This window comes from Equus caballus, chromosome 29 (assembly GCF_041296265.1).
Source record: "Equus caballus isolate H_3958 breed thoroughbred chromosome 29, TB-T2T, whole genome shotgun sequence".
NCBI classification, from domain to species: domain Eukaryota; kingdom Metazoa; phylum Chordata; class Mammalia; order Perissodactyla; family Equidae; genus Equus; species Equus caballus.
Window position 1 is genome coordinate 16736216 of NC_091712.1, and position 27579 is coordinate 16763794.

General features: G+C 35.8%; 1 protein-coding gene across 19 annotated transcripts in view; it reads right to left on the reverse strand.

The window, feature by feature from the left end:
- The window catches only part of CCDC7 (coiled-coil domain containing 7), a 460046-nt gene that overhangs the window by 256510 nt on the left and 175957 nt on the right, over nt 1–27579 (reverse strand). For 17 of the 19 annotated variants that reach the window (XM_070255438.1, XM_023632305.2, XM_070255443.1 and 14 more), the window contains 2 exons: nt 24100–24433; nt 23151–23223 (listed from right to left, as the gene is read on the reverse strand). The exons of the other annotated variants lie outside the window; for them this stretch is intronic. In XM_070255438.1, the coding sequence (XP_070111539.1) occupies nt 23151–23223; nt 24100–24433 (407 nt within the window). The remainder of the gene's footprint in view (nt 1–23150; nt 23224–24099; nt 24434–27579) is intronic. 19 annotated transcript variants of the gene reach the window in all.

Genomic DNA, 27579 nt, shown 5'->3' on the forward strand with positions numbered 1-27579 from the left:
TAGCATCAAAAACAATAAAATACTTGGAAGTTAGCTTAACTGAGGATGTGAATGACTTGTTTACTGAAAACTACAAAACATTGATGAAAGAAATTAAAGAAGACACAAAGAAATAGAAAGAGTTCTTAACATTTAAAAAAAATTTTAAACTGATAGAAAAGTACTCAAAAAACATGAATAAGTAGTTCACAGAAAAATAAATACAAATGGTCAAACATATACATGGAAAGATACTCAACCTCACTAGTAACAGGGGAGATGAAAAATAAAACTACACAGAGATTGCCATTTCTCACTTATCAGAATAGAAAAGATACAAAAATGTGGCAACACAGTCTTTCAACAAGGCTGTGAAGAGACAGATCCTCTTACACATTGCTGGTGGAAAGGCAAAATTCCCTTCTACGGAGGGGAATCTGACAACATCTAAGAAAATTACATATGAATTCACCTTTTGATTTGGTACCCTCTCTTCTACAAAATAGATCCTAAAGACACCTCTGAACAGGAACAAAATAACAGATGCAGAAAATTATTTACTGTAGCATTATTTATTATAGAAAAAGATTAGAAACAATTCAAATGTTCATCAAACAAGAAAGTGATTGAATAAACTATGACATCCATAAAGAACACCATGTAACCTTAAAAAATAATAATCTCTTATATAAAGTACATAGATGATAGGTAGATAAATAAATAGAACAATTATAGATAAGGTACAAGGAGATACATACATATGTTATTCTAAAAGAATGGGAAATTAGTATGTATATTCAAATGTGTGTATGTATAGATAGAAAAGTAGAAGACATAGATAATACATATATATATATAACAAATGTATTTGCTTATATTTGTAGGGGGAAAAAAACATTAGAATATTATTAAAACAGGTTATTTTTAGGTGTCAGAGAGGTATATGATCGACAAGACAGGAATAGTAAAACTTCTATCAGAATTATTCTTTTTCATAGTTTTTAATTTTGAACTAACAAAATATATTAAAAAGAAAAAAATCAAACCCTAAAATTGAAAACAAATTGGAATAAGTAACCCTGACTCTACTAAACCTAACCACACAGAGAAACACATCATTTCAAGTCACATTAAAAAATAATATTCTGGACAATCTTAGTAGGATGAGATAAACTAAATGCAGAGGATTTTAAATTCGTTCAGTAATTTCATTGTTATTAGTAATATTATTTTTGTTATTTCAGAAACTGTTTAATGAAAACTATAGGATAATACTAGAAATATGTCTATGGAAATAGGTACTCAGATTTCAGTGTAACAGTAAAGAGATACAAACATATAATCAACAATGTTAAAATTCTGTAATATTAAATTTGAATTGGAAATATCAATGTAAACTAATGACTTTTAAAAACGTATTTACTATTTCTATCCACTAGGCCTAAAAGCAATTAAGAATCTCTAGTACCCAGATTTTGGTCTACAGTACCATTTATTTGAACTGCCTGAGGTAACAGTCGATTCTACATTTGTGTCAGGAAAAGTTAATGGTGATCCTGGGACATTCTGTGGTCTTCTAGAAAGCAAGGAAATCTTCGAAGAAAAATTAGGTTTTATCAAAAGAAACAAGAACCAGATTAAAGAGGCTCCTAAAGGCCAATTTGGGGACAATTTTTACATAAGAAAAACTAATTTATTAAGTACATTGACATAGAAAAATCCATGAATGCACAATGATACTCAAAAGGGAAATCTCACTTGTCATCTTTAGAAGTAACTATTGTTGACCTTAAACAAAAAGACAGCTAGTTATTTCTCTAGAAAAAATGGGTTTATTTGGGATCAGCAAAGAATTGCAATTCAGGCTCTACAACCATGGCAAGTCACGTGCAAGGCCCAAGCAACAAGGGGAGGAGAAATTCTTTTATGGAGGGAGAGAGCAAGTTGGTAGGGCTATTGTGATTAGAGTCCATCAGAAGAGACTGGGAGTTCCAACTGTAACGGCTTTTCATTGGCTGAGTGGTGACAGTCTCCCATTGGAGACTGCAATCATCATAGGGAGTAAGTGCTCCCCCATCTGGCCTCTTGACTCCATTTTAAATGAGGCTTCTGTTTATTAATTTTCACATTTTCCCCTTTTGATTGAGATCTTTCTCTGGAAGAATCACTGATCAAGGGTTGGGTTTTTCCAGTTTCATCAGTCTTTTGGCCCTTGATGCCAGAAAGGACTTTTCCTGGGTGTCACATCCGACATCGGAGGGAAGGTGCACAGATTAGATTAGAGGTCACATTCAAGTAACAAGGAGGGGTAGGAGGGAGAACTCTCAGGTATATTTCTTTTCTCAAGCTCATATGTTATCAATATCATAGACTTTAGAGATCATCTGAAGCATTATGTCATCATTAAAGCTTTAGCAGACAAACTTCCAACAGGCCTGGTTCAGGCATTTTGGGAAAGCTGTCTCATCAGATGTCATCTGTTTCAATTCTGGGGAATATTTACTTTCAGGTTACCAGATCAAGAGCAGGTCCTTACAGAGTTTGCTGCTGTCTTTCGGTGTGTCACGTGAATCCAAGAGTCTATTCCCTGGAGTTTTGTGGCACAAGGGTTAGTTAGCAGTACCTGATAGGGGCCTTTCCAGCAAGGTTGAAGAAAGTTCTTCTGCAGGTTTCTTTGCCAGTAGATGAAGTCTCCAGGTTGCAAGGTATGATGCTTAAGGTCTTTGTCTTCCTGGAGTGCACCATGAAAGGACTGTTCTACCAAAACATGGTTATTTTTAATAGAAGCAATTAGGTCTTTGCAATATTAGAGTATATTTCCTTTTATCAGCTGTGGGTCAAAAGGGGTAGAAGCCACGTGCATTGTCCAGTGGCTATCTCAAATGGTGAAAGTTTATGAGTTCCAAAAGGGGTGGATCTGAGATTTACAAGGACCAATGACAATGCTTTTGGCCAAGGTATTCACAGGGTTTCTACAAATTTTGCCATTTGAGTCTCAATGACGTTATTAGTGTGTTTCACTAGATCAGAGGATTTAGAGTAACAAGTGCAATAACAGTGTCATAAAAGCAGCCCAAACATGCAGATTTGTCAAAGTACCTGACCAGTAAAATTGGTTCTTCGATCACTGTGAAGTTTGAAATGAGTTTCCCAGCAGGGATAATTTTTTCCAAAAGGACTTCAGCTACAGAAGAGGCAGCAGCCTGTCTGCAAGGGAAGGCTTCAGTCCAGTGAGAAAACATGCAAACCAGGACTAAAACCTATTTACATCCACGAGATGGGGGAAGTTGTATGAAATCCATTTGCCAAATATCCATTGCCAAATCCATTTAAACTGTCCATTGGACAGTTTAAAATGTCTGGGAGCAATATAAACAGGCTTCCCTGAATTGTATTTTGGACAGCGGGAAAAGTGAGGTAGGAAATTCTGTGGTCTTAACATTTCCCCACCAATATTGATTCATAAATGCCATCATTTTGTCAGTAGGCCAATGGTTAAATGCATGTATAATAGTAAGAAGTGGGAATTTTAGAGCAGTAGGACAGGCTTGTTGTTTGGTGCAAACCAGAGTTTCCTCTTTGTATGAAACCAAGAATGGTTGAGTTTCCCCTCCTGTTTTTCCTTTACTTAGGCCAATTGTTGGGCTTCACTAGTCAGTTTTTCCAAGCTGTCATTTAGGGAAATACCCCTTTGGACCATGACAGAGGTTTGACTGCTATTGATTCTTTCAAGGACAGCATTCCATGCAAAAGTGTCAGCAAGGTGATTTCCCTTAGCTTTCGGGGAGTCAAGTTTAGGATGCCCTAGGATCTTAAAAATAGCTAAAGAAGCAGGTAAAAGTATAGCATCCAATAATTTCTGAACAAAGGGGCCATCTTCAATTTTATTTCCACTGGAAGTAAGGAATCTATGTTGCTTCCACAACATTCCAAAATCATGAGCTACTCTGAAAAGTATCTACTATCAGTATAAATGTTGGCAGTTTTGCCCTTGGCTAAAGTACAAGCCTGTGCAAGGACATATAATTCAGCCTGTTGGGCTGAAGTAGCCATAGGTAAAGGTGCTGTCTCGATGATATCAAAGGAAGTTGCAATAGCATACTCAGCACCTTATTTGTCATTGTCATCTTTTAAATAAGAACCATCAATGAACCATGAGAAGTAGGCTTTACCCAAAGGAGTTTCCTGCAGATCGTCACAAGGAGTTGGGAGGTGATCTGTCACTGTTAAGCAGTCATAAGGGACTTCATCAGTCATGAAGGGAAGAAGAGTAGCAGGGTTGAGATTATTACAGTGAGGACAGAGAGGTAATGCACACAAACTCATACAGGACTTCTAAGTAAAAATAACTTTGATTTTACTCTGAGTGAGATAGGAAATCAATGAAGGGTTTTGACCAGAGGAGTGATGTGAGCTAATTTATATTTTGAAAGGATCACCCTGGCTGATATTTGAAGAAGATTCTACAAGTAAACAGGATTAGAAATGAGGAGACCAATTAAGCAGCTAATGTAATAGTCCAGGGGGAAAGGATAATCGAAAAAATTAAGATGGTAATTGTGAATGTGGTGGAGGTGGTGCAAAGTGGTAGACTTTGGGATGTAATTTGAAAGAAGCAACAAAAGGATGTTCTAGTGTATTGAATGAGGGTTGTAAAAGTAAGAGGTCAAGGAAAAAACATTTTTGACCTAAGCCATTGATAGATGAGTCAGTATTTATTGACATGAGGCAAACTGAGGGAGGACGAGGCTGTAAAAGAGGGAAAATGAAGACATTAAAACTCACTGTAGTGTTGAAAGCAAAGTATTGGTACAATGATAGACAACTATATCAATAGAACAGAATATAATTCTTAAACAGAAACAAGTAAAAATGAAAATATATGACAAAGGTGGCATTTATATTCATTATATATGTTTTATTAAACAAAGCTCACATAATCAAGTTATACACCCTATCACACAACACAAATCAAATACAAAATACAAATACAAAAATAGAATCTAGATGCAATATCTAAATATAAAGTAAGACAAATTTTTAGAAGAATATATTGGAGAATTTTTGTATAACATTTAGAAAGACAAGACTCTCTAATAAGAATAGAATTCCTGAAGTTATAGAAGAAGTGTTAAGTATATTTAATAATATAATATCTCAAGTTGTGTCTCAAAACATCACATAACATGAGTCTAGAAAATATATTTGCAACCCATATGGCAGGCAGAAAGTTACTAAGGTTAATATCTCTATTATACAGAGAATGCTAAAACTTGATGAGAAAAATAAAACAGAAGAACTATAATATATTTGACACAGAAATCCAGAAGAGGGAACAGAAACAGTTAACAAACATTTGAAAGCATGCCAATTTCTATTTTATTACACTAATTAAATGTCAAATGTTAAACTACTTGCAATCCTTGGACAAATAATAGTTTATTACTATTTATTTTTTAATTTTATTAATATCATTTATGGTTATTTAGTTTTTACTTTATTATTATAGGGATAATTATTATTATTAACCCTATAACTGTTTTAAGATAGATCATATGCCATTTATCCAAAATAGCAGTTCTCAACTGGGGGTGATTTCTCCTCAAGAGACATTTCGCGATGCCTGGCGACATTTTTGGTTCTCACAACTAAGGGGTGCTACTGGCTTCTAGTGGGTGGTGGCCAGACATGCTACCAAACATCATGCAATGCACAGGACAGTCTCCCACAACAAGGAATTACTTGGCTCAACATGTCAATAGTGCAGAGGTTGAGAAACATTAATTTAACAAATCACCATGACTTGTCAATTCTCCATCTTAAAAATATTCAAATCTGAACTATGCCCATCCCCATAGTGCATTTTCACCATTACTGCAAATATTTTGTATCTTGTCTCTGACTACAGATTTGCCTCTTCAGTCCATTGTCTAAGTTACTGTCCAAGTAAGGTTAGGTTTGAGATGGGTTAAGTTGGGTCGGGTTAGGTTTTATTAAAACACAAGTCTGTCTATATCACGCCTCCATTAAATCTCATTTGCCCGTTGTTTGAATTTACCGCTCTGAGCAAGAAAGCCAGAAATAATAGCTTAAAAAGCCAGAGAGGGTAGAAAGGATTTTATGGCTCAAGGCTAACTAGAACACTCTCTTTTATATAAGGCTGTGAACAAAACTGAAATCAACAGAATGTCAGTGCCAAGAGTCAGATAGAATCTCAGAATAGGAATGAGGTATAAACATAAAACAGTATCTTAGCAACCTAAATTCAGGAGGGAAAGGTGAGAAAGAAAGTACATGTGAATTGAGAGAATTCACAAAACGTTAGATTTATAAGATCTATCAGTCCAACGGTGGTAGTAGACAAATAATGAGAATGTGTAAGGTTTTGGATAACGTCCTCAAAATCTGGGACATGATTTGGGAATCCTAAGAAAAAAATCTGTGAATACATAAGCTTTCCCTGTAGTATGAGGATGAGGTGGCAGTATTTTCAATGGATGGGAATGGAAGCAGTGAGGTGAGGAAGTATTTTATTTCCTTCATGCAACAATCTACATCACATGGACAATATAATTGTAAAAGGGGAAAATGAGAAATAAAGTTCCTCAAAGTAAAGTGACCATATAATTTATTTTCTAAATGTTGATAATCTTTAGAGTAAAAGGGCTGCTATTAATAATTACACTGAGACAACAGCAATAAACCAGCTCTGCCTCAGGAAAACCAGAATGTATGGCTTCCTAATCATAGGAATAGTCCATAATAGGTTGGCGATAGGATTAGATTGAGTAATTCACAAAAACTCCCAATATCATGGTTCAACACAGCTCAGGTTTTTCTGTGATATATGTTATTATTTTAAATATTAAGACAACATAACTCTGCAGACCACGTTTATAATTTTGAAAATGACACAGTGTCTTATTTAAGTTGCACTGCTGAAAGTAGTAACAATGACTATAGACCTCTTTGGCTACATCTAAGCAAGAAAATTTTCTCTCTAGTATATACCATCTCAGACCTCTTTTTTTCCAATCATGTTTCTGACAAATTTAATTGTGTATATTTAAAGTGTGCCATGTGATCATTTGATATACATATATGTTGAAGAATAATTACCAAGATCAGGATAAATAACATGTCCATGACCTCACTTTAACTGTTTTCTTTTTTTTATTTTTGGTGAGAATGCTCAAGATCTATTCTTAACACCTTTCAGTATGCACTATCACATTACTGCCTATATGCACCATCTGTACGTTAGATCGTCAGAACTGAAAAACTGTGCCCTTTGACCTACATCAGCCCATTTTCCCCTTCCCCAAACTCACGGAAATCATTCTGTTCTCTTCTCTGAGGTTGGGTTTTTTTCTGTTGTTGTTGTTGTTGTTTTAGATTCCATGTGTAAATGGTACCATACAGTATTTGTCTTTCTCTTTCTGGGTTATTTCCTTAGCATAATGCTCTCCAGATTCATCCATGTAGTCGTAAATGACAGGATTCCCTTCTTTTGTTATGGCTGAATGATATTTCATTGTATATATATATACACCATATTTTCTTTATCCATTCATCCATAGAAGGACATTTAGGTTATTTCCATATCTTGGCTATTGTGAATAATGCTACAATGAACATAGATGTGCAGTAACATGGGTGTGAGATACTAATTTCAATTTCTTCAGGTGTTTACCCAGAAGTAGGATTGCCAGATCACATTGTAGTTCAATTTTCAATTTTTGAGCAGCTACCATACAGTTTTCTATAATAGCTGTACCATTTGATATTCCCACCAACAGTGTATAAGGGTTCCCTTTTCTCCATATCCTTGCCAACACTTGTCTCTCTTCTTTTTTTTTTTAATTTTTATTTTTCTTTCTTCTCCCCAAAGCCCCCCCAGTACACAGTTGTATATTCTAGTTGGTTCTTCTGGTCGTGCTATGTGGGACATCACCTCAGCATGGCCTGATGAGCAGTGCCATGTCTGCGCCCAGGGTCTGAACCGGCGGAACCCTGGGCAGCCGAAGCAGAGTGAGCAAACTTAACCACTAGGCCACAGGGCTGGCCCCTCTCTCTTCTTTTTGTTTGGTTTTTTTTTTTTTTTTTTTGAGGAAGATTAGCCCTGAGCCAACTACTGCCAGTCCTCCTCCTTTTTGCTGAGGAAGCCTGGCCCTGAGCTAACATCCGTGCCCATCTTCCCCTACTTTATACGTGGGATGCCTACCACAGCATGGTGTGCCAGGCGGTGCCATGTCCACACCAAGGATCCAAACCGGTGAACCCTGGGCCGCCGAGAAGCAGAACGTGCAAACTTAACCACTGTGCCACCGGGCCGGCCCCTCTTCTTTTTGATCATACACATTGTAACAGTTGTGAGGTGATATCTCATCGTGGTTTACATTTGCATTTCCCTGATGATTAGTGATGTTGAGCACCTTTTCATACACATTTTCGACATTCATATATCTCTTGGGGAAAATGTCTATTCAGGTTCTTTGCCCATTCTTTAATCAGATTACTTTCCTTTTTGCTATTGACTTGTATGGGTTTATGTATTTTGGATATTAACGCTTTATCAGTTACATGGTTTGTGAATATTTTCTCCCATTCTGTAAGTTCCTCATCAATTTATTGTTTCCTTTGCTGTGCAGAAGCACTTTAATTTAATGTAGTCCCATTTGTTTATTTTACTTTTCATTGCATGTGCTTTTGAAGTCTTATCCAAGAAATTATTACCAAGGCTATGACAAGGGTCTTTTCCCTAAATTATTATCTAGGAGTTTTATGGTCAGGCCTCATGTTTAAGTCTTTGATCCACTCTGAGTTAATTTTTATGAGTAGTGAAAGATAGGGTCCAGTTTCATTCTTTTGCATGTGGATATCTAGTTTCACAAACACCATTTATTAAAGAGATTATCCTTTCATCATCATGAGTTCTTGGCACCTTTATCAAAAATTAGTTATCCATATATGCATGGGTTTATGTCTGGCCTCTCCATTCTATTCAACTGGTCTATGCACCTATTTTTATGCCAGTAAGTACCATACTGTTTTGATTACTACAGCTTTGTAACAGAGCTTGAAATTAGGTAGTGTGATGCCTTTTGCTTGTTCTTTCTCAGGATTTCTTTGGCTCTTTGGGGTCTTTTGTGGTTCCATACAAATTTTAGGATAGTTTTTCTATTTCTGTGAAAAATGCCATTGGAATTTTGTTTGGGATTACACTGAATCTGTAGGTCACTTTGGGTAGTATGGACATTTTCACAATATTAATTCTTAAAATCCAAGAACATGAGATATCTTTCCATTTATCTGTGCCTTCTTCAATCCCTTTCATCAATGTCTTAGAGTTTTTAGTGTATAAGTCTTTCACCTCCTTCGTTAAATTTATTCCTGAGTATTTTATTCTTTTTGATGCTATTATAAGTGGGATTGCTTTCTTAATTTCTCTTTCAAATAGTTCCTTGTTACTGTATAGAAATGCAACTGTTCCCTGTATTTTGATTTCATATCTTTCTAACACTAGCAAACTCATTTATTAGTTCTAAAAATTTTTGGTGGAGTCTTTAGGGTTTTCTATATATAAAATCATGTCATCTGTAAACAGAGATAACTTTACTTCCTCATTTCCTACATGGATGCCTTTAAATTCATTTTCTTACTAGTTGCTATGGCTAGGACTTCCAGTACTATATTGAATAGAAATTCAAGTGAGAGTGGGCATTTTTGTCTTATTGCTTATCTTAGAGGAAAGGCTTTTAACTTTTCACCATTGATTATGATGTTAGCTGTGGGCTTGTCATATCTGGCCTTTATTATGCTGAGGAATGTTCCTTCTATACCTAATTTTTTGAGTGTTTTTATCATGAAAGAATGTTTTATTTTGTCAAATGCTTTTTCTGCATCTATTGAGATGATCATATGACTTATGTTTCATTCTATTTATGTAGTGTATCATATTTATTGGTTTGCATATGTTGACCCATCCTTGTGTCCCAGGGATAAAGCCCACTTGATCACGGTGAATGATCCCTTTAATGTCCTGTTGAATGCAATTTGTTAATATTTCTTGAGAAATTTTGCATCTATATTCATCAGGATGCTGGTCTGTATGTTTCTTTCCTTGCAGTGCCCTTGTCTGTCTTTGATATCAGAGTAATGTTGGCCTCCTAAAATGAGTTTAGAGGTCTTCTCTACACTTCAGTTTTTGGCAAGAGGTTGGGAAGGATTTGCGTTGATTTTTCCTTAAATGTTTGGTGGAATTCACTAGTGAAGCCATCTGTTCCTGGGCTTTTCTTACTTGGGGGATTTTTGATTACTGCGTCAATCTCCTTACTCATTACTTGTCTGTTCGGATTTTTATTTCCTTAGGATTCAGTCTAGGAAGGTTGCATGTTTCTTCTTTTTCTAGTTCCTTGAGGTGGAAAGTTGGCTTATTTTATATCTTTCTTTCTTTAATTTTTATTTTTTTCGGATGTACATCGTATTTCGAATTCTGCACACATTACATTACATCATGTTCACCACCCGAACACTAATTATAGTGCATCCCCTCACATGTGACCCTAATCATCCCTTTTGCCCTCTCCCCTGCCCCGCTCCCCAATGGTAACCACCAGTCCAATCTCCAATGCTATGTGGGGGTTTTTTTGTCGTTTTTATCTTCTACTTATGAGTGAGATCATATGGTATTTGACTTTCTCTCTCTGACTTATTTCACTCAGCATAATACCCTCAAGTTCCATCCATTTTGTCACAAATGGCCAGATTTCGTCATTTCTAATGGCTGAGTAGTAGTCCATCGTGTATAAATACCACATCTTCTTTATCCATTCATCCCTTGATGGGCATCTAGGTTGCTTCCAAGTCTTGGCTATTGTGTATAACGCCGCAATGAACATAGGGGTGCAAGTATCTTTATGCCTTTGTGTTTTCGAGTTTTTGGATAAATACCTAGCAGTGGAATAGCTGGATCATATGGTAGATCTATTCTTAATTTTCCGAGGATACTCCAAACTGCTTTCCATAGTGGCTGCACCAGTTTGCACTGCCACCAGCAGTGAACAAGGGTTCCCTTCTCTCCACACCCTCTCCAACATTTGTTGTTTCCTGTCTTGCTAATTATAGCCATTCTGACTGGAGTGAGGTGATACCTCATTGTAGTTTTGATTTGCATTTCCCTGATAGCTAATGATGTTGAGCATCTTTTCATATGCCTGTTGGCCATCTGTATATCTTCTTTGGAGAAATCTGTGTTCAGATCTTTTGCCCATTTTCTAATTGGATTGTTGGTTTTTTTGTTGTTGAACTGTATGAGCTCTTTGTATATTTTGGATATTAACCCCTTATCTGATATGTGGTTTGCAAATGTCTTCTCCCAATTGTTAGGTTGTCTTTTCGTTTTGTTGATGGTTTCCTTTGCTGTGCAGAAACTTTTTAGTTTGATGTAGTCCCATTTGTTCATTTTTTCTTTTGTTTCCCTTTCCCGGTCAGACACGGGACTTGAAAATATGCTACTCAGACCAACGTCATAGAGCGTACTGCCTATGTTTTCTTCTAGAAGTCTCACGGTTTCGGGTCTTACATTCAAGTCTTTAATCCATTTTGAGTTGATTTTTTTGTGCATGGTGTAAGGGAATGGTCTACTTTCATTCTTTTGCATGTGGCTGTCCAGTTTTCCCAACACCATTTATTGAAGAGACTCTCCTTTCTCCATCGTATGCTCTTGCCTCCCTTGTCGAATATTAGCTGTCCATAAACGTGTGGGTTTACTTCTAGGCTCTCAATTTTGTTCCATTGATCTGTGTGTCTGTTTTTGTGCCAGTACCATGCTGTTTTGGTTACTATGGCTTTGTAGTATAATTTGAAATTGGGGAGTGTGATACCTCCGGCTTTGTTCTTTTTTCTCAGGAATCCTTTGGCTATTCGGGGTCTTTTGTTGTTCCATATAAATTTTAGGATTCTTTGTTCTATTTCTGTAAAAAATGTTGTTGGAACTTTGATAGGGATTGCATTGAATCTATAGATTGCTTTAGGAAATATGGACATTTTAACAAGGTTAATTCTTCCAATCCAAGAGCACGGAATATCTTTCCATTTCTTTGTGTCTTCTTCGATTTCTTTCAACAATATTTTATAGTTTTCGGTGTACAGACCTTTCACCTCTTTTGTTAAGTTTATTCCTAGGTATTTTGTGCTTTTTGTTGCAATTGTAAATGGGATTGTATTCTTAATTTCTCTTTCTGCTACTTCGTTGTTAGTGTATAGAAACACAACCAATTTTTGTACATTGATTTTGTATCCCACAACTTGACTGTATTCCTTTATTATTTCTAAAAGTTTTTTAGTGGACTCTTTAGGGTTTTCTAGATATAAAATCATGCCGTCTGCAAAGAGTGACAGTTTCACTTCTTCTTTTCCAATGTGGATCCCTTTTATTTCTTTTTCTTGCCTGATTGCTCTGGCTAGGACTTCCAATACTATGTTAAGTAACAGTGGTGACAGTGGGCATCTTTGTCTGGTTCCTATTCTTAGAGGGATAGCTTTCAGTTTTTCTCCATTGAGAATGATATTTGCTGTGGGTTTGTCATATATGGCCTTTATTATGTTGAGGTATTTTCCTTCTATACCCATTTTATTTAGAGTTTTTATCATAAATGGATGCTGTATCTTGTCAAATGCTTTCTCTGCATCTATTGAGTGATCATGTGATTTTTATTCTTCATTTTGTTAATGTGGTGTATCACATTGATAGATTTGTGGATGTTGAACCATCCCTGCATTCCTGGAATGAAACCCACTTGATCATAATGTATGATCTTTTTAATGTATTGTTGTATTCGATTTGCTAGTATTTTGTTGAGGATTTTTGCATCGATGTTCATCAGTGATATTGGCCTGTAATTTTCTTTTTTTGTGTTGTCCTTGTCTGGTTTTGGTATTAGGATGTTTGCTTTGTAGAAGGAGTTAGGAGGCCTCCCCTCCTCTTCAATTTTTTGGAAGAGTTTGAGAAGGATGGGTATTAAGTCTTCTTTGAATGTTTGGTAGAATTCACCAGGGAAGCCATCTGGTCCTGGACTTTTATTTCTTTTTTCTTAATATAAGTGTTTATCACTATAAACTTTCCTCTTACAACTGCTCTGCCACATACCATATGTTTTGGTATGTTGTGCTTTCCTTTTCATTTGTCTCAAGATATTAGTTTGGTTTTTCAGGAGTATGTTGTTAATCTCCACATATTTGTGAATTTTCCAGTTTCTTCCTGTAATTGATTTATAACTTCAAAGCACTGTGGCCAGAAAAGATGTCTGATATAATATCAATAATCTTAAATCTATTAAGAATCACTTTGGGGCCAGCCCTGTGGCCGAGTGGTTAAGTTCACACCATCTGCTTTGGTTCCCCATGGTTTCTCTGCTCCACATCCTGGGTGTGGACATGGCACCACTCGTCAGGCCATGTTGAGGCAGTGTCCCACATAGCACAACCAGAGGCACTCACAACTAGAATATGAAAAGCTGTACTGGGGGACTTTGGGGAGAAGAAGAAGAAGAAAAGAAAAAGATTGGCAACAGTTGTTAGCTCAGGCGCCAATCTTTAAAACAAAGAATTAGTTCCTTTCCTTAAAAAAAAAAGAATCACGGGGCTGGCCCCGTGGCCGAGTGGTTAAGTTTGCGCACTCCGCTGCAGGCAGCCCAGTGTTTCGTTGGTTCGAATCCTGGGCGCGGACATGGCACTGCTCATCAAACCACGCTGAGGCAGCATCCCACGTGCCACAACTGGAAGGACCCACAACGAAGAATATACAACTATGTACCGGGGGCTTTGGGGAGAAAAAGGAAAAAGTAAAATCTTTAAAAAAAAAAAAAAGAATCACTTTGTGCGCTAGAATATGATCTATCCTGGAGAATGCTCCATATGCACTTGAGAAAGATGTGTATTTTCCTGCTGTTGGATGGAATGCCCTATATATGTTGGTTAGGTCCATTTGGTCTAATGCATATTTTAAGTTCACTATTTCCTCACTGATTTTCTATCTGGATGATCTATCCTGTTTTTAAGATGGGTATTGAAATCTCCTACTATTATTATATCTTTGCCTACTTCTCCCTTCTTATCTGTTCATATTTGCTTTATATATTTAGTTGTTCCTATGTTAGGTGTATAAGTATTTATAAATATTATACCATCTTGATGAACTGATACCTTTATTACTATATAATAACCTGCTTTGTCTCTTATTACAGTCTTTGACAAAGTCTGTTTTATTTGGTTTATTTTTGGTTTCCATTTCCATGGAATATCTTTTTCCATTGCTTCTATTTCAGTCCATTTGTTTCCTGAAAGCTGAAGTGAGTCTCTTGTAGGTAGCACATACTTGAATCGTGTTTTTTTTAATCCATTTGCCATTCATTTAAGAACTCAAATAAATAAAATTAAAAATAACAAGGGAGACATTACAACTGATACCATACAAATGCAAAAGATCATAAGAGAATACTATGAACAATTATATACCCACAAATTGGACAACCTAGAAGAAATGGATACATTCCTAGAAACATACAACCTACCAAGACTGAGTCATGAAGAAACAGAAAATCTAATTAAAAAATTATGAATAAGCATATTAAAATAGTAATCAAAAACTCCCAACACAGAAAAGTCCAGGACCAGATGGCTTAACCAGCGAATTCTATCAAACATTTAAAGGATTAACACCAATCCCTCTCAAACTCTTCCAAAAAATTGAAGAGGAAGGAAAACTTCCCAACTCATTGTATGAGTCCACTATTACCCTGATAGAAACACCAGATATGGACACCACAAGAAAAGAAAACTATAAACCAATTTCCCTGATTAATAGAGATGCAAAAATTGACAATGAAATACTAGCAAACTGAATTTAAGAACTCATTAAAAAGATCAAACACCATGATCAAGTGAGATTTATCCCTTTGATGCAGGGATGGTTTAACATACACAAATCAATAATTGTTATACACCACATTAATAGACTGAAAAATAAAAATCACATGATCATCTCAATAGATGCAGAAAAAGCATTTGACAGAATACAATAACCTGTCATGATGAAAATCCTCAACAGATTGGGTGTAGAAGAAATATAATTCACCATAATAAAGGCCATAGGACAAACTCTCAACTAACATTATATTCAATGGAGAAAAATTAAAAACTTTTCCTCTAAGATCAGGCACAAGACAAGTGTACCCACTGTCACCCCTTTCATTCAACACAGTACTAGAAGTCCTATCTAGAGCAATCAGGCAAGACAAAGAAACAAAAGCCATCCAAATTGGAAAGGAAAAATTAAAATTTTCATTATTTGCAGATGATATAATCTTTTATACTAAAAATCCCAAAGACTCAACTAAAAACTGTGGCATATAATCAATGAATTCAGTAAAGTTTCAGGATATAAAATCAATACATAGAAGGCAATTGCATTTTTATACACTAACAATGAAACATCTGAAAAAGAAATAAAGAAAACTATTCCATTTAAAATGCATCAAAACCAACAAAATATCTAGGAATAAATTTAATCAAGAAAGTGAAAGATCTGTAGAATGAAAACTACAGGACTTTGTTGAAATAAATTGAAGACAACACAAACAAATGGAAGAACATCCTATGTTCATGGATTGGAAGAATTAATATTGTTAAATGTCCATGCTATCCAAAGCCATCTATAGAGTAAACACAATCTTTATCAAAATTCCACTGGCATTTTTCACAGAAACAGAAAAAGCAATCCTATAATTTGTATTAAAAGACTTTTATATACAAAAGATCCCAAAGCCAAAGCAATCATGAGAAAGAAGAAACCAGAATCATCACACTTCCCTGATTTCAAGCTATACTACAAAGCTTTATAGTAAATAAAACAGTATGGTACTGGCATAAAAATAGACAACTGGAATAGAGAACCTAGAATTAAACACCCACATATACAATCAACAAATATTTGTAAAGGAGCCAAGAACATCCAATGGAGGAAGGATCAGCTCTTCAACAAATGGTGGTGGGAAAACTGGATAACCACATGCAGAAAAATGAAATTGGATCTCATCTTATACCTATCACAAAAATTAACTCAAAATGGATCAAAGACTTAAACATAAGACCTGATACCTTAAAATTCCTATAAGAAAACATAGAGAAGAAGTTCCTCCACATTGGTCTTGGCAACGGTTTTTTGGATATGATGCCAAAAGCACAAAAAGCAAAAGAAAAAAAATCAACAAGTGGGACTACATCAAACTTAAAAGATTTTGCACTGCAAAAGAAACAAGAGTGACATCATCAAGATGGCAACATAGGCCATTACTGACCTCACTCCCCCTCACAAGAAGAACAACTAACTACTAGTCACAGGAAAGACACAACTGAAAAAATCTTAGAATGAGAGAGCTGAGACTGAAGCATCCCCTGTACCACAGACACCAAGACATATCACCTTAGAAGGGTGTAAGTAGAGGCTACACCCTGACTGCATTATCCCTCCTCCAGGCCAGCACAGCACCATGCCAAGACATCTCCCAGGAGCCCATGGTTCTTCCAGTGGGAAAGGGGTGCTCAGGGTGGACATCCAGCTCCTTCAGCATTGTGAGTCGCTTACTGGGAGTCCTCACTCCACCGGGATTCCAGGGGAATCTACAAGGCTTGACCACTGCAAATCTGATTGTGATAAAGAAGAGGGGGTGGGTGCTTGCAACAACCAGCACTTGAATCTTGGCAAGCCAGTTTCTTAAGTGCAGTGCCCAAGTAGTAGCCCCAACCAGCAGTTTTGCTAATCTGCAAAGCCAAGATGGCTGCACAATCTGACAAGGGAACTTGGCAGGTGTAGGTCTGCCTGATTTGGGACCTCAAACAAGCAGTTTTGCCTGCCCAGGAGTCTGGTCTGTCCAGCTCATACCACCCCAACACCGCCCCTGCAGGCAGAGGAGATGAGTCACAGCCCCACCCACTGCTGCGTGAACTCCTAGCCCTGCCCAACCAGACAGCCTTGCCAGAACACCTGGAAGCTGGGTAGCCCAGAAAAGCTTGAGTAGAGAGTCCAGTAGGAAGAGCTGAGCATCCAAAGAGCAAAGCCAGTGGCACCATTAGGCTAGGGAACTTGGGACACAGGTTAGCTTGGGTCAAGAACACAAGGAGCCTTGCTAGACTTGGAGCCAACTATCCTGCTCTGACCAGACTGGGAAGTTAATTCATAGCCCTGCTCACTGTTGAGTGTAGCTTCCAGCCCCTCCCAACCAAAAGCCTAATTGGGAACACCTCAAAGCTGCACAGCCAAGAAACACTCAAGTGAAGAGTCCAGCAAGCAGAGCCAATAGTTTGCAGAGAAAAGCCAGTGATTTTATTCAGCCAGGGAACTTGGGGTGTGGGTCAGCATCAGTCAAGACCACACACAGAGCCTTTCCAGCCCTGGAGCTGGTTTCCCCGCTGCACACGTGCAGGGAAACTAATTCACAGCACTGCTATCACTGATTACAGCCTTCAGCCTGACCAGCCAGGGAATCTAACCAGATCACATGGGAAGCTATGTAGCCCATCCAACAGCCATGCATACCGTGGCACTTGAACAGAGAGCACTGCCCGCGGTTTTCCCCAGTTGCAGAGCAAAACAGATGGCCCCGTCCGGCCAGGGAATTCACTGTGCAGTCTTGCCTGATTTGGGTCCCCAAACATAAGGGAGTAATGGAAGAAATGAGGGAAAAATGACTCAAGATATACAGAAAACAAATACAAACATGACAAGTATTCTTCCCTTAGTAGTAATTACTTTAAATGTAAATGAATTAAATTGTCCAATCAAAAGACAGAAAAGGTTAAAAAAATACAATCTACCTATATGCTGTGTACAAAAGACTCATTTTAATTGAAAAGACATAAATAAATTGAAAGTGAAGGGATGAGAAAAGATATTCTATGTAAACAGTAAGCAAAAAGTGTGATGGTTAATTTTATGTGTCAGCTTGACTTGGCTAACGGATACCCAGATAACTGGTAAAACATTCTAGGTGGGTCTGTGAGGGTGTCTCCAGAAGAGATTAGCATTTGAATAAGTAGACTGAGTAAAAAATGTCACTCATCAATGTGAGTGGGCATCCTCCATCCACTGAGAGCCTGAACAGAATAAAAAGACAGAGGGAGGGTGAATTTTCTCTCTCTGCTTGAACTGAGACATCCACCTTTTCCTCCTCTTGGCATTGGCACTCCTGGTTGTAGGGAGTTCAGACTCAGACTAAAACTTATACCATCAGCCCCCCAATTCTCAGGCCTTTGGACTCAGACTGAATTATACCACTGGCTTTCCTGCTTCTCCAGCTTGCAGATGGCAAGTCATGGGAATTCTCAGCCTCCATAACTGCATGAGTCAATTCTTACAATGACTCTCCTCTTTATATCTATCTCTATCTATCTATCTATAAATAAATATATCCTATTTGCTCCGTTTTATCTCAAGAATCCTAATACAGGTGGCTTTACTAATATCAAACAAGACGGACTTTAAGTCAAAAACTATTGCAAGAGACAAAAAGTGACATTATATACTGATAAAAGAGTCACTCATCAAGAATATATAACAACTATAAACATATGCACACAAAAGAAACAGAACCCCTAGTGGGTTCTGTTGGACCTCTAGTGCATGTGGAACATACTCCCAGATAGACTATATATTAGGCCACAAAACAAGTCTTAATGGAAGCAAACTAGAAATTAATATCAGAAGGAAAACTGAAAAATCCACAAGTATGTGGAATTTAAACAACACCCTCTTAAATAGTCAAAAAGTCAAACAAAAAATCACAAGGGAAATTAGAAAACATCTTGACAAATGAAAATGCAACATACTAAAACTTATGAGGTACCATAAAATCAATGCTAAAAGGAAAATCTATAGCTGTCAACACTTACATTAAAAAAGAAGAAAAATCTGAAATCAACAACTTAACTTTACGCTGTAAGGAACTAGAAAAAGAAGAACAAACTAAACCCAAATCTAGCAGAAGGAAGAAAATAATAAAGATTAGAGATAAATGAAATAGAGACTAGAAAAACAGTAGAGAAAATCAATGAAACCAAGAGTAGGCTCTTTTAAAATATAAAATTGACAATCATTTAGCTAGATTAGCTAAGAAAAAAAGAGAAAACTCAAATAACTAAAAGAGGAAATGAAAGATGGAACATTACTGTTGATTTTGCAAAATAAAAAGGATTGTAAGAGAATACTATGAATAACTGTACACCAAAATATTGGATAACCCAGATGAAATAGACAAAATCCTAGAAATGCAAACCTACCATTATGAAGACAGAGAAAATCTGAACAGACTTATACCTAGTAAGGAGATTGAATCAGTAATCAAAAAACTCCTAACAAAGGAAAGTCCAGGACCAGACCGCTTCACTGGTAAATTCCACCAAAGATTTAAAAAAGAACTAATGCCAATTCTTCTCAAATTCTTCCAAAAGATAAAATAGTAGGAAAAACTTCCTAAGGCCAACATTATCCTGATATCAAAGCCAGATAAAGATATTATAAAAAATGAAAATTACAGACCAATATCCCTTATGAATATAGATGCAAGAATCTTCAAAATACTAGAAAATCAAATCCAACAACATATCAAATGGATTATATACCAAGACCAGATGAGATTTATCCTAGGAATTCAAATGTGCTTCAACGTAAGAAAATCAATGTAATATGCTACATTAATAGAGCAAAAATGAAAAGCTACATAACCATCTCAATTGGTACAGAAAACACATTTGACAAAATCTGACACCCTTTCATGAGGAAAAAAAAACTTGGGGCCGGCCCGGAGGCATAGTGGTTAAGTTCATGTTCTTCACTTTGGCTGCCCAGGGTTCGTGGGTTCAGATCCCAGGTGTGGACCTACACACCGCTCATCAGGCCTTGCTGTGGTGGCATCTCACATGTAAAATGGGGGAAGATTGGCACAGATGTTAGCTCAGGGCTAATCTTCCTCATCAAACAAAGAAAAGAAAAGAAAGAAAAAGCTCTCAGAACACTAGGAACAGAAGGGAACTTGTTCAACATGATAAATGGCATTTGTGGACCCACAGCTAACATCTCATTCAATGGTGAAAGAGTGAAAGCTTTCCCCAAATTTCAGGAACAAGACAAAGATGCCCACTTTTACCACTCCTATTCAACACTGTACCAGAGAAATTAGAAAATAAAAAGAAATAAAAGGTATCCAATTTGGAAAGGAAGAAGTAAAGTATCTCTATTCACAGATGACATGATCCTGTATACTACAGAAAATCCCAAAGATCTCACACAGAAATATTAAAGTTAATAAATTCAGTAAAGTTTCAGGATACAAGATCAGCATGAAAAATTAGTTGCATTCCTAAACACCAGCAATGGGTAATTTGAAAATGAAATTAAGAAAAATTTCTACTTACAACAGCATCAGAAAGAATAAAATACTTAAGAATAATATTGACCAAGGAGTTACAATAATTGTACACTGGAAACTATCAAACATTGTTAAAATAAACTAAATAAGGCCTAAATAAATGGAAAGGCATCCTGGGTTCAGAGACTGGAAGACTTATTATTGTTAAGATGGCAATACTTCTCAAGGCAATCTACAGATTCAGTGCATTCTCTATCAAAATCCCAAAGGCCTATTTGCAAAAATGGAAAAAGTTGATCCTAAAATTCATATGTAATTGCAAGGGGTCTCAAATAGCAAAGAAATATTGAAAAGAACAAAGTTTGAGATCTCATACTTCCCCATTTCAAAACTTTCTACAAAGTTACAGTAAATCCCAACAGTGTCATATTGACATATGCATAGACATATATACCAATGGAATACAACTGAGAGCAAAGAAATAAACCCATACATATGGTCAACTGATTTTTGACCAATACAATGCAGTGGGAAAAGAAGAGGCTCTTCAACAAATGGTGTGAGGATAACTCACTTTCCACAAGCAAAAGAATGAAGTTATAGCCCTACCTCACACCACATACAAAAATTAACTCAAAGCAGATCAATCACCTAAATATAAGAGCTAAAACCATAAAGCTCTTAAAAGGAAACATAAGGGTAAATCTCTGTTACCTTGGATTTGGCAATGGATTCTCAGATATAACACCAAAAGCACAAGTAACAAAAGAAGAAATAAATAAATTGGGCTTCATAAAATTAAAAACCTTATGCATCAAAGGACATTATCAAGAAAGTGAAAATACAACCTATAGAATGAGAGAAAATATTTTTAAACCATTTATCTGATAAAGCTGTAATATCAAGAATATCCAGAATAGCCTCTACAACTCAGCAATAAAAGGACAAACATCCCAATTAAAAAATGGGTAAAGGAATTGAATATATATTTTTTTTTTTTTTTTTTTTTTTTTTTTTTTTTTTTTTTTATTAGATTTTATTTTTTCCTTTTTCTCCCCAAAGCCCCCCAGTATATAGTTGTGTATTCTTCGTTGTGCGTTCCTCTAGTTGTGGCATGTGGGACGCTGCCTCAGCGTGGTCTGACGAGCAGTGCCATGTCCGCGCCCAGGATTCGAACGGACGAAACACTGGGCCGCCTGCAGCGGAGCGCGCGAACTTAACCACTCGGCCACGGGGCCAGCCCCAGGAATTGAATATATATTTTTTCAAAAAGAAGATATACAGATGACCAATAAGTACACAAAATGATGCTTAACATCTTTAGCAAATAGGGAAATGCAAATCTAAATTACAAGGCACTATAGTTCATACCTACTAGAATGACCATAATTTTTTAAAAAATGAAAACAGGTGTTGGCAAGGATGTGTAACCTTGTACATTGCTGGTAGGAATATAAAATGATGCAGCCAACTGTGGAAAACAGTTGGGCAGTTCCTGAAAAAAGATAAACTTAGAATTATCATATGATCCAGCAATTACACTCCTGCCCAAAACAACTGACAACAGGTATTTAAACAGACATGATATGATTTAAACAGATATGAACACCATGTTCATTGTAGCATTATTTACAACAGCCAAAAGGTGGAAACAACCCAAATGTCCTTTAGCAGATGAATGGATAAACAAAATGTGGTATACACATGTAATGAAATATTATCCAGCCATTAAAAGGAATGAAATTCTGATACATGCTACAATGTGGATGAACTTTGAAAACACTATGCTAAGTGAAATAAGCCAGACATAAAAGGATAAATATTGTATGATTTCATATCTATGAAATACAATAGGCAAATTCATAGAGACAGAAAGTAAATTAGAGGTTACCAGTGGCTGGATGAAGGCAGAAATGGGAGTCATTTGTTTAATGAGTTTCTTTTGGGGATGATGAAATGTTGTAGAAATAGATGTACAACATTGTGAATGTAATGAACGCCACTGAATTGTACACTTAAAGGTTATTAAAATGGCAAATTTTATGTTATATATATATTTTACCACAATAAAAAATTTTTTTAGTCAGTTGATTAAATTCAGCTCAAGTGCTCGTTAAAAATTCATAATAAAGTTTGAACAACAGAAAATGTCCTGGCCTTAATAAGGAATATCTATCTCAGACAACCAATCATCATAGGTGAAACAGTTTGTGCACTCTCCTTTCAAAGCACAATAGAAGAGTGATGCTCCTGCACTCTATATCACAACCATTTAATTTTATTTTGAAAGTTCAGCCCAATGCAATAAGATACGGTTGGTTATAAAAGCTATCTACATTGGAAATGAAGAACAAATTCATCATCATTTTAAAACATACATCAAACACCTAAAGAATCTAGCTAAAATATTATTTATATCACAAAACATATTTTTTCCTGACATATCTTGATGAATTTTTGGTATAATATTATGCTAAGAATTCATAACGCCAAACACTGTTACTTGGTCAAGGCAAAGCTATCACTTCCCTTTTTACACAGATCTTAGTTGAAATAGACTCCCTACGTAATATAATATTAACTCACCAAATTAATTTTTACATATTGGTCAATATATTTCTATATTATCTGATGACTGTCTAAGGAATTATTTCTATAATAATGTTCTCTCTTCAGTTATTTATAATTACACCACAGGAACACACAATCATTTACATTTTTATTTTACGAAACAGAAAACATTTTTACCTTGAAATTCTGTTGCTTCTTGGGAAGTTTGCTTTTCAATATTACTTTGTAATTTCTCTTCTAAAACATCAGCCTTAATAACAAAATTATAATAAGTAATTACAAACTATATATCATGGAACTCTACCTTCTTTTAGGGAGAGAACAATTTTTTATTCATATCTACAATGTCATTGCAGAAACATTTTACTTTTCATTATTTCCTGCGTTTATAAAAAAAATCAGAACAATTAATGGATTTGAGAGGCATTTGGTAACACTTAATAGTGTGGAGGGAACTCAAGCAATATTGTAATTCTCCCTCACAAATAATTCCAAATAAATCATGTTAAGAATTATTCATTATGATTCTAGTTTAGATTTATATTTTAGTCTGATTCAATCTCTAGACAAATTCAAATGGCTTACAAAATCACTTTTATAAGGCTACTTTAACAACTTCTATATATTGTGAATATATGTCAACTATGTAGCCTTTTTATCATTTCCCTTTTTCCTAGCATTTTTGCCCTAAGAATTTCCTAATTAAATACCATTTTAACAAAAGCAATTCTGATAATTTTCAAGATCTTGTTTAAACAAAATTATTTCAAAATGGCTATGCTTTCATAAGTACCTTATTGTATAAAAATATTTTTTGTAGATGAACATGAAATGAAAATTTCCCTGTCTCAGTTGGAATTGTGTATCTTTTAATTTATCATTAAAACTCTAATCTAAGCCACAGCTTCTTTGTCGATATAGATGAAAATTTTTTTATGTTAAAATATTACTTTGATTCCCAAATACTACTTTAAACATCCTAAATAAAAACAGGTATTAAAATGCAAACTTTTTACTCCCTTTAAATAAGACAATGTTGATGAATTTTTAATTAAAATTATTCAAAATATTGAAGGAGTCTAGCAATTTAAAGTAAATAGCTTTATGTTATTGTTCTATATATTACCTTTGAGATATCACTACCCATTGGCTTTCTTTTAATAACAACAGTGGGTGAAATAAACGGTGCTGTCACTGTTTCACTCCCTTGAAGCAATGTTCTGGCAGAAGGTGAATTTTGAATTTCTTTGATTGATGTTCTGGAAGGCAGTGAATCTTGAGTTTCGCTGCTTGATAATACTCTTGCAAATGATTTATCATGGGTCTTTGATGAAAGTATATGGGATGGGTCTTCATCAGCAAAAACTTCATTGGCATTCTTTGAAAAAGCTGATCCATCTTGAGATTTGAGGATCTGTGAAAGATCTGAAATAGCAGGGCTAGCCCTTTTCTTCTCTGAGCTTTAGAATTACAAAATATCTGGTATTAGATTATGTGAAGAACATTTTTTATTTGTAACTGAAGAATGATTTTCATAATCTACAAGAATATTAAATAAACAATTATAATTATTCATTAATTAATGGTGACACAAATATGAAATTGATGCTACATAACAAGTTGAAGATAATATACACAGAATTAAGTAACATTTGAAATACTTAACATAAGAGTTATTCAAGGTCATAACCAGCCACAGAACAAGAAAGTCTTCTCGGCCAAAGTAGAGCGCAAGATGGTTTGGAGGTTGCCCTTTAGTCACATTTATCCCAAAGTTATTTTTTCACAATTTCATTTCAGAATGAAAATTAAAATCTCTTTATAGACGTTTTGACATTAAAAATCACTGTCTTCCACTAGAATCAATTCCCAAGCTCTGAGTTACTTTTCCTCAGGGTAAGAGGTATTTATTCTCCACCAATTGGCAAAGGGTCAGCTTTCAGGGTTCCAGAACTGAGGTAATCATATGTCACGGTTGCCTGCATAGTCTCAGTTTATGCTTGTTGTCCTAGCATTCCAGTTTAGACAATCTAATGGTCAAACTACCCATCTTCTGTAGAATTTAACAAAGCTCTCCTAGGCCTATCAAATGCAACAGAGTTTGATGGTTCTTCATTTTAAACAACTATTACTCAAGTTAATATAATTTGCCCAAGGCTCATTGCAAAGTATATAAAATAATTTGAATTTTTGTCTCACAGATGCAAAATTTTAAAATGTAACCATTGCCACCAATCCTGCATTTGTTAGTTTAGGATGAATTTCAAACACCAGACTTTGGACTATTAAAAAAATGGGGATGGGAGGGAGGTCAATTCTGAGAATAAAAGTGTAAGATAGTTGATGGCTAAAAAGACATGTAACTGGGGCTGACCTGGTGGCTTAGTGGTTGTTTGCATGCTCTGCTTTGGCAGCCTGGCATACGTGGGTTCTGAGCCTGGGCACAGACCTACACACCACTCATCAAACCATGCTGTGGAGGCATCCCACATATACAATAGAGGAGGACTGGCACAGAGCTGGATTGGCACAGATGTTAGCTCAGGGACAATCTTCCTCAAGCGAAAATAGGAAGATTGGCAACAGATGTTAGATCAGGGTCATTCTTCCTCACCAAAAAAAAAAAAAGACATAACTTATGACAAAAAACTTTTGTAGTGGCCTTATAAAATGGGTTCCAATATTAAAGAGAATAGGTGCCTGTGAATTAATAGCCTGTGCTAAATTAAGAATGGCATCTCATCCTCAAACATGATTTAATAGTTTTCTTAGGTATTTGAATTTAAGATGACTAGTTACGAAATAGTCTAACACTCTTCTGGAGACCATTTTTGAAGACATATCCTAGAGGATTGTTGTCATTAGGCCATTGAAGCATAAAAATAGGTTAAGCGCATGATATAAATTGATGGTTTTTTACAATCATACCTACAACCACACACAAATCATCACTCCTGCCACTAATATTACCACAGAGCTACAAGTAGAAAGCAAAATACTTCTAAAGATTTTGAAATGTTTATTAGGGGATATCATTAACCACTTGATTCTACACAGGCAAATGATCCTAAATTATAACAATAGAGAAAATGTGTGGCAATCTCAAGAACAGTTCCTTAAATACTAATACAAAGTTAATTTGTAACCATACTCCCACACTCAAGCAATCCCACTTCTATTATCTCCCACAATCATAAATGACCATTGTATAACACGGTGATACTTCTGCTGAGGGGGGATAATAAAGAAAAATATTCGAAAGGTATGCAAGCAGTACTGTATTCAAGCTCACCTTAGCCAAAGTGATATCTCTAAGAAGTGGGATAGTATACTTCCAAGCCCTGCTGTTTGTTTGGATGATAAAAGAAAAGAAGAACATGAGGAGGAGGGTTAGAAGGAGGAGGGAGAAAGACGATGGAAAGGCTATGGAAGGCATCCTAAATTCACACAGAAAATAACAATAAAGCAAATGGCTTGCCCTATTCCCATTCTTTGGTAAATGATGAACAACCTAAACATATTTATGTCTTGCTAAATTCGTTGTCCATGTTAGATTCTTTCTAGCCACCCCTCCATGTTAAAACGCTACAACATAGTATATAGTATAATTATGAGTGTGTATTTTAACAGCTTTGATATAAGCATGCTGACAGCATTCCAATGACAGTCTTCAACAGCACTGAAGTGGTATAAAGAATAAATCTTCTTCTGTTTGCAAATAGACGTACAAGACCATAATCTGTTACACATATCACCACAGACACCTCATAATCCCTCTTAATACACTGTCACTCAGGCAAAACGGAAGATTGCTTTTGGATTACTGTCCAACCTGTCCTGTTGTTTTTCTGTTCCAAGATCTTCTTTTGCAGGAGCTTTCCTTATGAACTCCATCCATTTTCTAAACTCTCAACACAATGCCTAATCCATTCCCCTTCCCCCTTAGGAAAAAAAAAAAGTCTCTTGCAAGTATTGATGTACATACTGAAATTTTAATTATCAATGAAAATATAGAGGAGAATGGATTTGATATTCTTATCTACAATAATATAATATAATACAATACAATATCTACAATAATATAAGATGTGGAATGCATTTATATATACAAGAAAACAAAAAGGTCTAGAATTCAAAGTGTGCAATATAGTACAATCTAAAATGATTCTAAAAATTAATTTTACAGAAAATTTTCAATATAGATAATGCAAAAATAAAAGCAAAAACCTATCATAAATATTTTGATAGTTTTGAAAACTATAATTATCACTGGTCAAATTCTTCATACTGACCAGTTTTAGGCTCCTCAATTAAAAAGAAACTCAAAAAATTTGAAAAGTTTCAGTAAAAAACAAGATGATTAAGAGCCTGGAAAAATGAGAGCTGGCCCCAGTGGCTTAGTGGTTAAGTTTCGCATGCTCCACTTCAGTAGCCCAAGTTCAGTTCCTGGGCGCAGACCTATACCACTCTCTGCCAGAGGCCATGCTGTGGTTGTAGCCCACATACAAAAAGAAGAATGTTGGCAATGGATGTTCGGGGCAAATCTTCCTCACGAAAAAAAAACAAAAGACCCTGAACAAATGAAATGTTAAAATATTTGGAATTA